Raw genomic sequence first — 15,471 nt, forward strand, 5'->3', positions numbered from 1 at the left:
CAGAAGGGAGGCCTATCCAGAGACCCCATCTCAACCACGATCCCTGCTGCTCCTTTGCAGTGCCCCCACGTCACCCCCACAAGACTGCCTTGACAAAGAGATGGTTCCTGATTAAAGTTCAAAGCTTCTGGAAACAAGCAGCCTCAAATGGCATGCTCTCAGGACCAAGGGGTAGAAAGGAGAGACTCTGCAAGGTTGACTCAGGAGTGGGCTGAGTGCAGAAGGCTGGGACCCCTGTGTTCCAGACTCTGAGACCTCAGGGAAGTGGATAACCTACCCACCCTGGGATCATGTGGCTGGCCCCTTCTACCAACCAAAAAGCTGAAGCTTGGTCATGGCTAGCTGTTTTGGGAGCTGGGTGTCATGAGGGAAGGAGAGTAAGCAAGCTCCCTGGCCTCGGATGAGAGCAGCTTCTTCACATGGAGTTACCTTATTGGAGGCAGGAGCTCTGCTTCTGCACTGTTTCCAAGGCATCACCATGGAAACACAGCATAACCCTAAACACTGTTATTCTGCCTGTGTTTTTTTTTTCTCTCAAACCAGGCAGCTTTGGGGGATTTACGTATTAACTGCTGTTCCACAGCAGGAGGCTTTATTTTCTGTCTCCAAGAAGCACTCTGTATTTTTTGCTGATTTCTTGCTAGCTACATCTCATTTCCAGTGGATGTTGGCTTGGGTGCCCCCACCTCCCTTCTTGACCCCAAGATGGAGGGTGGATGACCATGGACTGAGAGTGGTCCAGGCTGATTCCATCAGCAGGAGGGCCAATACAGCAGCCCAGGGCAGGCACATCCAAGGGCAGCCCAAGGGGCTGAGGGGAGAAGGGGGCCCAGGCCAGTGCATGCTCCCCACCTCTGCAGCCCGTGGCTGGCTCTCTTTACTTCTGTGGGCCTCTGGCCTTGTGATGCCCAAGGGACCCCCAACCCTACTCTGCTCCCTCTCAGGGTGACTATGAGGCTCAGGACAAAGCAAAGCGCTTGGGAACAGTAGTGTATAGTACAGAGGGGAAAGGAATTACATTTACTGAGCACCCATAATCAGTCTAAAACTTCCTTTCATGCTCACAACAATATTGTCAATTAGGCAGCAACAGGCCCGCTTTGCAAGCTAATTAACTGAGGCTTAGAAAGGTTACCTCATTCCTCCACGGCCCCAGGAACGTGGGGAGTGTGGTGAGGCAGTGCAGGACCCTTCTACGCTCTGAGCCTTGCACACTGGCCAGGGAGGGAAGGAGGATTGTGGCCTGTAAGGAAGAACTGGGCCTAGAGGGACCACCCCAGCCAGCCATGCCCTGCTCAGGTCACATGGGAGTTGGAGCAAGGGCCCCTGTGAGCTCCTTATGGGCCACGATACTCCAGGACTCTCTTCCCCATCCTACTGCATCTGGCTGCCTGCAGGGCCACCTGTGGGTGCAGAGTCCTTTTGACTGTGGCTGCAGGCTGCCCATGCTGCCCCTCCCCAGCTGCCAGCAGAACAGCGAGGAGAGGGGGTCACAGCTGTGTACTGTTGGCTGGCTGGAAACTTCCCTTGGGCAGCCCCAGAGCATACCAGCAGGCCACCCTGTCCTTGTTGTGGGTCCCTGTGGCTCAGTCCCTGCTGTGCAGCCCACAGCAAGGATGTGCAGGGTTGATGACTGCCTCAGCCCTGGCCTATGTCCTCATTCTCTAACCTCCAGGGAGCCCTCACTTCTTCCCAAGCCCTGGCTCCATTGAGGGGATGGCACCTGGCAAACCCACTGCCTACCTGCGGTGTGGGGGGCTCCACTTTCCGTTTCTTCTTCTGGTTCTGTTTGTTGGTCCGCGGATAGACCATGAGCATCTCCAGCCACCTGGGAAGACAAAAGGAGATAAAGTACCAGGTAAGACCCTGGCACTTGAGGACTAGAAGCCCTGGCCCTTGCCGGGGTGGTCCAGGCCTCTGGGTACTGAGAAGAGCAGGGTACCATCCCCAGTGAGAGACTGCTACGCTGGGGCCAGAAGTGCCCAGAGAGGAAGCCTGAACGATGACCCTGCCACAACCACAGCAGGCTCAGGGCACAACACAGGCTCTGTGCTAGCAGAAAAGCCAGGCCTGGCCATGGGCCTCAGACCACAGGACGTGTAACTTCCAGTACTGACCTATATCCAGGGCCTGGACTTGCCCTAACACTGCTCTCCCAGAGTGGACTTGGTGAGAGCACAGATCAGGTATGACTGGGAGCCATTTAGGGCAACAGAGGCAGGTGCTGGCCTTGAGGCGGGAATCTAGGAGCTGTGCTGGCCAAGTTCCTGCAATGGGTCCCCTCAAGGGACTGGAGTGGTGGGTGCTGAACTCCCACAGCCCCTGTAGAGGGAGAGTGCTGGTTACCCTGGCTTTGAGGAAGCCTGGGCAGAGCTGCCCAGGGACCCCATCAGGGCTTGTGTATGGGAAGTTCACTCTGGATAAGCACCAGGGGTGAAGCAAGGGAGCACAGCAAGAGCAGGTGCTGCCAGCAGGAGGACTCTGGATCTGGCTCTGCCACCATCTCACCACAATCTTGGGTAGCTCCCTGCCCCTTGGAGCTTCAATCTTCTCATTTCTAAAATCAGGAGCTAGATCAGATCATGGCACTACAACGACTACTTCCACCATACAGATTTTTACAACAAACAAAGGAACTAACAGCAGTTGCCCTGCTAGAGCTGCCTGCCAGTCCTGTGGAAGCTGGAGGACGGGGGTGGGAGGAGTGGAGAGCAGTGTAGGTCCTGCCTCTGAAGCCCCAGATCCAGCCCTGGGCCTGGTTGTGCAAGGGCAGCCCTAGTGTCCTCTCCAGAGTGGAAGGAGCCTCAGAAGACACTGCTCCAGGTCTTCCTCCAACACTAGGGTCTGTGCTGGGCCTGTTGGCAGCCTGGGCTTGGGTTGGGGATGGGAGGGTCTGCACTGCTGCACCCTGCTAGACATCACACGGGTGCAGCACCCAGCAGCACACCGAGCCTGAGCAGGAAAACAGCTCGAGTCTTCGTGCTAAGGTGTTTCTTTAATTCGAGGTGGAGAGGAGAGGAGGGAAGGGGAAAAGGGATAGAGAAGGGAAGAGAGGAAGAGGGTGGGCAGGAGGGAGGGAGGGGAGGAAGGAAGGAGGAAAGGAAGAGAGAGAAAAGATAAAATGAAGGAGGGAAGGAGGGACACACAGACAAAGGGAGGGTCAGTCACAGTCACTGGCTTCTGAGACAGCCTCAGGATGGGTGTGCTGTTGACAGCTAGTAGCTGCAGAGGCCAGGCTCAATGCAGGGAACCAAAGCAACAGAGCTGAGGGGCCACCCTCAGCCCAGCTCAGCACACAGCCAGTGATGCTGGATTTGCTGAGGATGAATAAATACCTGCACTGCCAAGCCACAGGTCCTGTGGGTCACTCCCCCATGGCCCCAAAACAAGAAAGGAGGGCATGATCATCTGCAAAGCCAGCAGACAGGTGGGCTTTCTGAGGGTCCTGAGCCCCTCTCCTCCTTGGTCACACTTATCACCAAGGCTGGCTGGGAGCAGAGGTCCCAGGAAGGGGCTTCACTCATACAAGTGAGGTGCTCACAAGGCATATGGGGTTAAAAAGGTTTGTCCTTCTGGTCTGCCATGGCAGCTACCACTTCTCCTGAGCACTCTGAGGGACTGTGCCTGCAGAAGGCTGCACTTAAAATTTCACTGAGGTGTGGAGCATGCCAGAGGTGCAGAACCCTGCCAGTTACCCCATACCCCTGCAGACTGGAACCTGGAGGGGAGGGGAGAAAGCTGCACTGCAGGCACTCTGCTGACTACGTGAGCTGCTGAGCTCTCCTGGGCTGGCTCCAGCAGCCCAGGACTCAGGAGGAGCCAGGACAGCAGGTGTCCCATGTGGCCTCAGTCCCATTATGCATCTTAGTCTCTGTTCAGACTGGAATCTGTGGCTGGAGTCACAGAGATGCAGGGTCCAGCAACAGACGATAGAACGTGTCCTCTGCACTTGGATTTCTCACGGAAGTCCAGTAGGAAGCATCTAACATCATCCAGATGTATTATAAATGTTAACAAAACAAACCCAAGAAGAGAGGAGAGAGGTGAGTGTGAATATGGGACTGGTAGGTGCTGGGGCTCTCCAGCTGGGGAAGGTAGAGCCCAGATGAATGAAAACAGGGGAGTGGGTAAGGTTAAAAGGCAGGGCAGGGAGAAGGGAAGTTCAGACTTCACCCAGCTGAGCACAGAAGAGCTCCCTTGGCAACTCCTACCCAAATGCCACTTCATCTAAAAGAGCTGTGTAAAATATAGCCCAGCATCCTGGAAGTGGGAACTGGAAAGAGTTGCCAACTTCTTCCACCCAGGCCCAGGAGAGACCTGGCATCCCATGCAGCTGTCAGGGCTATGCAAAGAAGACTTGGGAAGAGGGCTGGGTGGGACTGTCCCTAACCCACCTGCCTGGTGGAAGTATCTGCACCTCCTTAGGGACCAGCTTTGATGTGACCAGAGAGCTCAGACCCAAAATGGCGCTCCAGAGCCTAGGGATGAAGTTACTGGGCAGAGGAGTTATAACTGGCAACAGAGGGAGGCAAGAGAGGGAGCAGAGGAAGGCGGCTGTCAGCAAGGGCAGGAGACAGAGGAACGGGAGGTGGTGGCAAAAGCACTTGTCCTCAGGGTGCACAGGCCACACCTGACTTTCTCACGCAGCGGAGCATCCCAGCTTGTGAGAAGGTGAGAAAGTGGCTGCCAGGAGCCCAGGGCAGGCTGCCACGTGAGAACCTGCCTGTTGGATGCGAACTAACATGGCCCACAACCAGGGCAACGGGAAGGAGAAGAGCCTTGGGCAGTGTATTCTGGTTTTGGATATGCCACTGAGCCACCACACACATGGGGCCCCATACCATGTGTACCTGGTACCTTGGTGCATTAATGATCTTGTCTACCCAAGCTGCATGCGTATGGCAAGCCTGAACATGCAACAGAAGAGAGCAGAGAAGTAGAGGGCTCAGGATGGAGTGAGGACCTCTGGCAGGACTTAAGCTGCCTGCTGGAGGCAGTTCAAATGCTAAACATCACCCTCTCCTCATACCACATGGTACAACACATACCTCTCTGGCCTGGTCCCAGAACCATCCCTGCTCCAGACACTCCCCAGCCTGCCCTGGAGACCCAGAAATCCCATCTGTCCCACCTGTTACCTACACCCTCTCTGGGACCTAGCTCCTGTGGAAACGGTGAGGGTTTCCTAGGGAAGCTACCTAGGCAGAGGGAGCCTCAATTGTGTCCTGCCAGGCCAGCACCAGCAACAGGTGTGAGCCAGGAAGTACAGAAGATGCCCTAGGCCAGGCTCCCATCTCCAGGCCCTGGGTCTTCTCAACTGTATCATGAGGACTCTTCAGAAGCCCTTGACATTCTTGATCATATGGTTCTGGATTAAGATCAGGGGAGACACAAGTGCTCCTCCAGCTTGGGTCCAGGTGCTCAGAAATGCAAACCTGCCTCTCCTCCAGGGAAGGACTCTAGGGGAGGGCATACCTGAGCAGAGAGCGCCCTGGGGCCCAGCACTGGCTCCTGGACGCCTTGGCCATGTGGCTCTGGACTTCAGGCTGTGCTTATTCACCAGGCTTGGCCAGGCTGCAGCTGAGAGACTAAAGCAAGCCTGGTGTTCTGAGTTGTCCATATGTTCAAACCCAAGGGTTCCATATTCCTGAATCCCTCTACTCTGTACTGCTAGTCAGCCTGGCCCAGCAAGCCCCAGGTTGACTTTTTCCCAGAGCTTCTTAGACTCATGTGCCTCCTTCTCAGACTTAAACAAGACAGGGATTCTCAGAGATCCAGTTTGTGAGTTCCTCTCAGGCCCAATCAGCCTGTTCACCTGCATGGACCACATATAGTTTTTCATCACAGCCCAGGCCATGCAGGTAGCAAAGAATCCCGTTAGACTGGGAGCTCTGGGAGGGCAGATGCTGCCCTGGGCCCAGGAACACAGTGCACAGGCCCCTAGACTATGGGCTTTCTCAACCTGAGCTGGTCTGCTACTCTCAGGGGACCTGGGTGAGCAAGAGACTTATTCATCCTCTCCACTCACAGAAATCAGTCTGTGCAGTGGCAGCAGAGTGGCCCGGGTGTGAGGTGCTGGGGATGTAATTGAGACACCCCTTGCCCCTGCCATCACTGAGACACGTGGACACAGCAGATAACCTGGTGCTTTCATAGGTGTAGAGCCCAGCACCCACCCTGGAAGGAAGAGCAGTCACCCAGACCGGGGGAGGGTGTGCCCAGGTCATGTGCTTCGGAGACTGATCCCCTTCCAGGTTGAGAGGTAGGTGAGTTGGGGGTGTGGTGAGTGTGAAGGTGGAGAGGCCCAAGGAGGGTAAGGTGGCCAGAGCCAAGAGGGGCCCCCAGAGTCTGCAGGTGGAATGGCACATGTCCTGGTTTCCAGTGTGCTGAGCGGATCTCAGCGGATCTCTGTCTCTGAGAACAGACAGAGCCCAGGAATAGAAGTGCGTAAGGAAGCAGACAACATCGACACCGCCACAGGAGCACGTGGCCCATTTGGTATCGGCCCCGCATCAGGTGGAGACGCCTCGTTCCACAGTGCCAGCAGACTCACCCGCTGACTATCTCCTTGGTCTCCGCTCGGATGAAATGCTCCTTCTCAGGCGTCAGAATGCACAGGGAGAACTTCTGGCCCGTTCGGCCCTCCCCATCCACCACATCTGTGCACTGGTTCATGTTGATGGTACCCTGAGGCAGGGTTGTGGGCTGCAAGAAGGGGGCAGAGAGTCACCCAGAGGCCAGCCAACAGGGCCATAGACGTCCCACAGCCTCAGGCCATTCCTGACCCTCCCAGCCTGTGGGGCCCCCAGGTGCGCTCTCCCTCGCCCCAGCCCCATTCCTCTTCCTTTGTGCTCATTTCAGGGTAGATGGGAACAGGTCTGGCCTTCTCCAGAGGACACCCAGTTAAACACCCCTCCTACATGGAGAGCAATATCCCACTTGCACTGGAGGAGGTGTGCAGGCGAGGACAAGGTGGGGACAGCTGGGGTGACAGGGGCAGCCGAGATCCTGGTCTCAGAGGGGCTGCTGATCCCATAGAGAAGCAAGAAAAAGCTCCAGAGGAGGCAGTTTCAAAATAGCAGGGTTATTTTTAGAGGCAAGGAGGGGCCAGAGAGAAGCCACATCCTTGAGAGCAGGCTGTGGGGTGGGTGCACCATGCGTTCTTTAGAGGCGGCCAAGGAGCACACCCGGCAGCCTGGTCCATGGCACCTTCCCAGGGCCAGAGCCGAGTCCAGCAAAGGCTGCCACGCCAGCTCTGGCATGGCAAACAGTGACATTTTTTTCTCATAACAAAAGCTGTTAGACACTGAAATTAGGGACAGAAAACCAAAAGCAGGAAAGGAAGCCTGTAAGAAATCCCTACTGAGGCGAAGAGCTAGACTTGTTTAGCCCTGTGCCCTCTGGCCTCTTTCTTACTCTCCCAACATAAGGATGCTTTGGGAAAGCGGATGGGTCGCTATGACCAGCACACGAGGGGTGCTCCTGTCCTTAACACCCTCTGCACTGATTCCACCCCACTGCTGGGCAGCTGCTGGCTTCTCCACCGAGCACCCTCAACAGCCCACCATTTCCTTGGTCTCATTCTTGAAGAAACAGAAGACGCTTCTGACACATCTGAGGGGTGGGCTGCAGTTGGGCTGCCTTCTACCCAGAAGTTTAGAAGGTTCCTACCACCATCCAGCCTCAAGCTCCTTGCCGACAGTCAATGGGGGCTTGGTCTGAAGAGCAGGATGCTGGGTCTGGTGCCCACATTGAGCTCAGACCAACCACTCTCCACACCCCCAACCTTCTTTCTCTGTCAGATGCAGGTTAGGTGCAACCTCCCTGTCCCTCCAGCTCAAGTTCCTGTGATCTTCCTGTTAATTCCTCTGATCCACTTGCCACCTCTTTCCACACCCCCTGATGCCTGCCTGCAGGAGCCAGACCCGAGGGCTGCTGGCTTTGCACAGCCCTTGCCTATGTGGCTGCTGGCTCTTTTCTCCATGGTTAAGTGCCCAGCTCTAAGAAGCCTTTCCCTGTGGGGTCTCTGGGCTCAGCCATGCCCTGTGGGCCCAGCTCAGAATGGAGGTGGCATAGCAGGTGGGATGGAGGTTGAGCTCACAGGAAAGCCTCTTCAGTGGTTTCACCCTTTCAGCAAACACCCTTGGCATCCTGCCTCAACACTGACCCTAGGGGGACATGAGGAGGAGCCACATTCAAGCCTAGCTCAGTGTTCTCTCCATCAGTGGAGTGGCCAGCAGGTGCCTCTTCCAGACACTTTTGGAGGGTCCTTGAGAAGGAGCCAGGAAAGGGAGATAAGTGGGTTTGCTCTGCAACCAAGCAGTGGGTGTTTCCTGAGGAGGAGAGGGTAGAGGAGGCAGCCTCGGACCCTATCTTTACGTTAGTCCAGGAGGCCTGCATCCAACCCCCTGCCATCTTCTGACTGGGGAGGCCCATACTGAGTGCTATGGCCACAGCCACAGGACAGGTGGGCCTTCCCACCCAGGGCAGGGGTCATAGCCTTCCCAATCTCTTCTCTCCAGCTCCAGCCCCTTTACTCTATTCGACAGAAGTTCTCATCCTGGGCCTCCTGGCATGGTGTAGGTGCCTGCCTGAACCCTCTGGGCAAATGAAGGGTTGCTCTGACTTCCCTCTAGAGCCCAAAATCCCCATGCAAAAGCACAACCCGCCCTCACCTCCCCAGACAAGGCATCCTGTTTCTCTGAGGTAGACTCTCTTACTTGCTAATTGAGGAAACTCCACGGACCACAGTGAGGACTGGATGGCATGAAGCAGTAAAGTGCCCAGTGCACGCGGGTACCAGAGTGAGCCATCATGGAGGAACCACTGTGGAGGCAGAGGGGCTTTCCTAAGGCAGCCCTTCCTCTCTGGTCTTTGACTCCCACCCTGGTCCTTGCGACAGTGGTCTCACAATGCTGACAGTGCAGGCCCTGGATGAGCTGTGTATCCACACCATGGTGCCAGTCTATCATGAGCGTGCACGCATGTGCACACACACGTTAGACGGAATATATCAACAGAAATTCCAATGTTTTCTTCTCATGGGATCATCCACTGGGCCCCTGGAGGCACAGCACAGGCCCCACTTTGAGGCCACCATTCCAGGGTTCAGTGTCACCAAATTGCTCACTGTCCCTGAAGCCCGTTTGTCTGGACACCTGGCCCCCAGCCAAAGCTCCTGCTCTGCCGCTGAACGTGGTTGTCTCTCAGTCTCACCGAGTATGAAAAAATGTCTACCATGTCTCCACCTGTTTAGGCCTCAGTTTCCTTATGTATAAAATGAGGGTTCTATCTCCTTCCAAAAAGGATTTCAGAAACGTTAATAAAAGGCAAAAACATGCCAAGCTGGGCCAGGGCTGAAGGAAATTAGCAATTAACTACCTGTGTGTCAAGATCTCACAGTTATAATCTCTTCAACATTACTTACTGTGAGGTGGGCATCACCTAACCCTATCACACACGAAGAAAGGAGAGCAAATGGGGGTAAATAACAGTTATCAAAGAAGAGCCCAATCTATTTCCATGAAGGAGGAAAACTTCCTGCTTTTAATCAGATGATCTCATTTTTATTTAATCCTGGTATTAACTTTTCGTTTTTGTGGGTTTTTTTCTCTGATACTAACTCCAGGTAAACTTTTTCTTTTTTCTTTTTTTTTTTACTTTTTTTTGAGACAGAGTCTCACTCTGTCGCCCAGGCTGGAGTGCTGTGGTGCAATCTTTGCTCACTGCAACTTCCGCCTCCTGGGTTCAAGCGATTCTTGTGCTTCAGGCTCCCGATTAGCTGGGACTATAGGTGCATGCCACCACGCTGAGCTAATTTTTGTATTTTTAGTAGAAATGAGGTTTCATCACGTTGGCCAAGATGGTCTCAAACTCCTGACATCAACTGATCTGCCTGCTTCAGCCTCCCAAAGTGCTGGCATTACAGGCATAAGCCACCGTGCCTGGCTTAACTTTTCTTTTTAACAACAGCTTTATTGAGATATAATTCACATATAATTTATCTAAAGAGTACAGTTTAATGGCTTTTAGCATCATGTTCACAGAGCTGTAAAGCAATCAAGTGCAGAACATTTCCATCATCCCCTGAAAACACCTGGACCATTCAGTCACTTTCCTTTGACACCTGCCCCGACCTCAGCAACTGCAACCTGCTTTCTGCCTCTGTGGATGTACCTCTTCTGGATACCCTGTATAAATGGAAAATTCTGGCTTCCATTTAGCATATTTTCAAGGATTTAGCATATTTTTGAGGTTCCTCCGCATTATAGCATCTGTCAGTCTTTCAATCCTTTTTACAGCTGAATAATGTTCCATTGTGTGGCTATACAGCATTTTGTGTATCCATTCATCTGTTGATGGACATTTGGACTATTTCCATCTTTTGGCTACTGTGTATAGTGCTGCTGTGCACATTCCTGTACAGTGTTCATGTGCTCTCATTTCTCTTGGGTGTGTACCTAGGAGCAGAAGTGCTGGGTCATATAGAAACTATATGTTTAACTCTGAGGAGCTGCCAGACTATTTCCCAAAGTGACTGTTCCATTTCACATTCCCACCAGCACTGTGTGAGGGCCTGGGACTAACTTTTTTTTTTTTTTGAGACGGAGTTTCACTCGTTACCCAGGCTGGAGTGCAATGGCGCGATCTCGGCTCACCGCAACCTCTGCCTCCTGGTTTCAGGCAATTCTCCTGCCTCAGCCTCCTGAGTAGCTGGGATTACAGGCACACGCCACCGTGCCCAGCTAATTTTTTTGTATATTTAGTAGAGACGGGGTTTCACCATGTTGACCAGGATGGTCTCGATCTCTTGACCTCGTGATCTACCCGCCTCGGCCTCCCAAAGTGCTGGGATTACAGGCGTGAGCCACCGCGCCCGACTGGGACTAACTTTTTAAATTGTATTATGCCCTGCTTCTAACCAGCACTCTTGGAAGAGAGGTCCAGGTACATACTGAGGACCTGCTATGAAAGTAGCTACCTTCAACTGTGGAGAGAAAGGAACGCTTATACACTGTTGCTGGGAGTGTAAATTAGTTTAGCTATTGTGGAAGACAGTATGGCCATTCCTCAAAGACCTAAAGATAGAAATACCATTTGATCCAGCAATCCCATATATACCCAAAGGAATATAAGTCGTTATATTATAAAGACACATGCATACCAATGTTCACTGTAGCACTGTTCACAATAGCAAAGACATGGAATCAACCTAAATGCCCATCGATGATCTAGACCAGATAAAGAAAATGTGATATACATACACCATGGAATACTATGCAGCCATTAAAAAGAATGAGATCATATCCTTTGCAGGGATATGGTTGGAGCTGGAGGCCACTATCTTAAGCAAATGAACACAGAAACAGAAAACCACATAGTGTATGCTCTCACCTGTAAATGGGAGCTAAATGATGAGAACACAGACACATGGAAGGAAACAATACACACTGGGACCTTTCGGAGGGTGGAGGGTGGGAAGAGGGAAGATCAGGAAAAGTAACTAATGGGTATTAGGCTTAATACCTGGGTGACAAAACAATCTGTACAACAAACCCCTATGATACAAGTATACCTATGTAACAAACCTGCACTTGTACCCCTGAACTTTAAAAAAAAAGAAAAGAAAAGGAAAGAAAATGGCTCCCTTTAAGTCTCGTAACGCAGTGTTCCCCCTCCCACTGCCACCGATGGGGGAAGCAGCAATGACACCACCAGCACGGGTGCAGAGCGCAACGCTGCTCATGTTTGCACTCATGCCCCGAATACCAGGCACTGCTGCAAACTCTTCCCCTGTGTCCTCTCACTCAACATTCCGAACACACTGTGAGGCAGGCACTACTGTCACCCCCATCCCAAAGACAAGGGAGTAGGCCACTGAGAAGCTAAGGGCAGTCACGCACCGCATACAGTGTTAGTCAACAGGGCCCTCTATTTTTGCTGTATATGGACACATAAATACTTGCCACTGCGTTATAACCGCCTACAGTATTCAGTACAGTATGTGCTGTACAAGTTTATGGCTTCAGAGCAATAGACTCTACCACATAGCCTAGGTGTGCAGTAAGCTGTATACTGTCTAGCTTTGTGTAAGCGCACTCTAGGATATTTACACGAGGACAAAACTGCCTAAGGATGCATTTCTCAGGATGTGTGCCTGTCATTAAACAACACAGGACTGTAATTTAGATCTAAGGTCACAACGCTAGGGAGTAACCATGCCAGGATTCAAACCCAGGCACTCTGGTTCCAGAGCTGGTCCCCTTGCTGCTCTGCGCTCAGCAGCATTTCCAGTGCTTATAAGGCTGGAGCAGATTCAACCATTGGCTCCAGGAAGCCCCTCAGCCAGCACCTCTCCCCTCTCCTGCCTCTGTCTAGGAGGGTAGGTCACACCCATCTATGTCTGGCTAGGCCTGAACCTTGTGCTGTGAGAGTAAGGGCAAATATCTAGACTGTAACCCAAATCCAGCCAGAGGGAATGCTTCAGCTCTTACGCCATCAGCAAAGCAGCTCTGACGAGCTCCCTGACCTAATTCTATGCCTCCAGAGGCCAGGAATTCAGGTTTCCTAGGAGGCTAAGTTTCACCTAGTTTTGCTGGACTCATTTTCCAAAAAAAAGATAGGTGCTCTCCGTAGGACACTGACTCTACTATGTCACTAAGTTATGGGTTCAGCAGCCACATAGCCCTCCAGCTATCTGAAGCCTCAGGTCCTCTTCTGGGCTCCACTCTACCCCAGTTAAGAGGGCAGAGTTGCTACAGGCTGCAGATTGTTTACGCAGGAGGACACAGGACGACACAGGACAAAGGCTTCTCTCCAAAGAGATCAGCACACCCTGCTCCCTCTGCCTGTTCTCTGTCCACGGGCCCACAGGAGGCTGGAAGCTCTGTGCACTGTAGCCAGGGCATCTGTCAGAGGCCAGAGAGACCTTCCTAGGTTAGGATAATATAGCTACAGCAGGCTCTCCACCTAGGGACCCTCCACCACACCCCTGGCCCAAGCAGGCGCACTTTTGGGAAAACTGGCCTGTTTCTTACTGACCCAGTAAGTGTGGGAAGACAAGCTTCTAAGAGCCAGAGAGAAGCAAGAGGAAAGCAAGCAGAAATACAGTGAGGGGCTGTTTGGTGTTATCAGGCAGCTGCTATTATAAAACCAGTCACATGTAAGACCTGGGTGGGAGTCTTCCTTTTATCCCCTAATCCCTCATTCAGACTGTAAAATAGAGACCCACAAAAACAAAGCTTTTCCCCAGGGCAAAGAATTATCCCCAAAATCTCAAGGTCATAAAGGGTATTCCAGGGTGAAGCCTGACGTCCCCCAACGCCTGAAGTCCTAAGACAGCGTGTTTCACAAACTCATCCAACCAAGGCCCACAAGGAACACAGCATTCACACCATGATGAGCACACACACAAGTGCACACATGCACATGAAATGGAAATGGTGAGTCAGCATTTCTACCACGTGCAGTGCATTTATTATTTTTTCATACGCACGGTGAACCACAGCAGGAGTATGAAAAGCTTTGCCTGAAAACCTTGGTGCTGAGTGGTCACCTCGCTCATCTGCACACTGCCAGGGACAGGTGGCTCAGCCTGTTCCAGGGAACGCACAGGGAATTGCCTTGCCAGAGAAGCGGGAAGTGCATCCAGCAATTCCAGGTTGCTCACTGTGGTCAGGTCCTGAGTAGTTGTAGGTACTGACGACAGCTTCAGGAGACAGGCACATCACTGTCCCGACCTCCAGATCTGCAGGCTGGGGATCCAAGTGGTTACGGGACATGCTGCTCTGTGGGGCCAGCCAGAACAAGTCTGGTCCTCTCTGACTGGCACCCTTGTCCCTCTCTCCTTGGCATCTTTCCTCCCTGGACTTTTCAACTGTTTGCACAAAGTTATGCCTAAGTTTATCAGAGAAACTGCAGGCAGAGCCACCCTGCCCAGACCACATGGAGACTTGCACGGCCCTGCCTTCACTCTGGCCTTTCACTGAGCTATGGCCTGATCAGACAGCGCTAGGCAGGAACACCAACTCCCTCCTCCCTTGGGCTGGTGGGCTGTGCTGCAGACTTGGTCTGGCTGCTTCCTTTCTTTGGAATTCAGGAGGTTGGCTCCAGAATTTTCTCAGGAAGGAACACAGCCCTTGGGGAGCACTAGTTAAGTACAGTTCCTAGGTGACCCCAGAACCCACATCCTGGGAGGCATAACACGTGAGCTGGTCTCCCTGGCCTGTGTTGTAGGTCTAGCCTGGGTGGCCCTGGCTGGCCCAGGTCAAGGGTGGTCTCCTGGCTCTTCTTGCTGCAGCCAAACTGATTCTAGGAGCGCAATCTAACAAATCACAAGCCCCTCTCTTTTGAGGAGGCGCTGGTGACCACCCCAAAGGCCATCAGGTGTAGAATGGGCACTTAACTCTTGGCCCAAAGTCCCTCCGGGGCTGCAGACCTCCCCAGTGAGCAGCACTCTCTGCAGACAGATATCCCCAAAGCCTAGGTTATCTGAGAAAACTGTAAAGAGCCTCAGAAAAGGGGTCACAAGCCCATGCAGACCTGGAGTAAGCAAAGCTTCTGCCTGGTCTCTGTGCCACAACTCAGAGAAGTGTTAGGCCAACCATACCTAGGGACTGACAAAGGGACGGAGCAGGTACCCGCCAGGCAGAATTCCCTTCCCTCTTCCCAGTTGTCACTGCCAGTCCTGGTGTATTCCACAGCCTGTGTGGTTCAAAGGGCAGTTCCACAATCATCTTCCATACTGTAGCCTCCCGGGGCTACATGGAACAGCCCCTAGGCTGGGCTGAGCCCTCATCCCAGTGTCTGTCCTCAGGTGCCAGGTCTGATTCCAGTCATATCACCTCCTTGGGAAGGGAGCCATGATTCTGCACTCTTCCAGATCCTTCAGGTGTCCCACATGACATCTGCATGTTACAACCTGGCAGACCCTAGGGAGGGTCCTGCAGCCCCGGAGGGACTTTGGGCCAAGAGTTAGGTGCCCATTCTACACCTGATGGCCTTTGGAGTGGTCACCAAACCCTAACCTTCTCAAAAGAGAGGCTTGTAATTTGTTAGATGAGGCTCCTAGAAGCAATTTGGCTGTAGCAAGAAGAGCTGGGAGACCACCCCATGACCTGGGCCAGCCACACAGCCCCCATGAGCCTCCCAGGACCCTAGGTAGCCTTGGCCAGCCAGGGCCACCCAGGCTGGGGAGACCAGCTCATGGGGCTTCCATCAGCCCAGGACAGAAGAGAGAGTTGGAGCCACAAACCACTGCTCTCCCAGCTGTTTCCTTCTGCAGAAGTTCTGAGATCTAAGATAGACTTTAAGCTTTCTGTTTTCAGAGCTCTCTAGCCAAGAATAGCCTACCCTTGGAGTCAAGTCCTAACTCCACACTCACTAGCTCTGTGATTCTGGGTAAGTCTCAAATTGTGAGCCTCAGTTTTCCTAATGTAAAATGATAGTAAATATAGGCTTCATTTTGATTGT

The 15,471-nt window shown here is 52.9% G+C and overlaps 1 protein-coding gene across 6 annotated transcripts in view; it reads right to left on the reverse strand.

The window, feature by feature from the left end:
• Positions 1-15,471, reverse strand: part of MPRIP (myosin phosphatase Rho interacting protein) — a 152,892-nt gene that overhangs the window by 49,929 nt on the left and 87,492 nt on the right. For all 6 annotated transcript variants that reach the window (XM_064378207.1, XM_064378208.1, XM_064378205.1 and 3 more), the window contains exons 4-5: positions 6,554-6,705; positions 1,744-1,828 (exon numbers count right to left, since the gene is read on the reverse strand). In XM_064378207.1, the coding sequence (XP_064234277.1) occupies positions 1,744-1,828; positions 6,554-6,705 (237 nt within the window). The remainder of the gene's footprint in view (positions 1-1,743; positions 1,829-6,553; positions 6,706-15,471) is intronic.

This window comes from Aotus nancymaae, unplaced genomic scaffold, assembly GCF_030222135.1.
Source record: "Aotus nancymaae isolate 86718 unplaced genomic scaffold, 86718_ANA_hifiasm-v0.15.2.pri h1tg000018l, whole genome shotgun sequence".
Classification (NCBI taxonomy): domain Eukaryota; kingdom Metazoa; phylum Chordata; class Mammalia; order Primates; family Aotidae; genus Aotus; species Aotus nancymaae.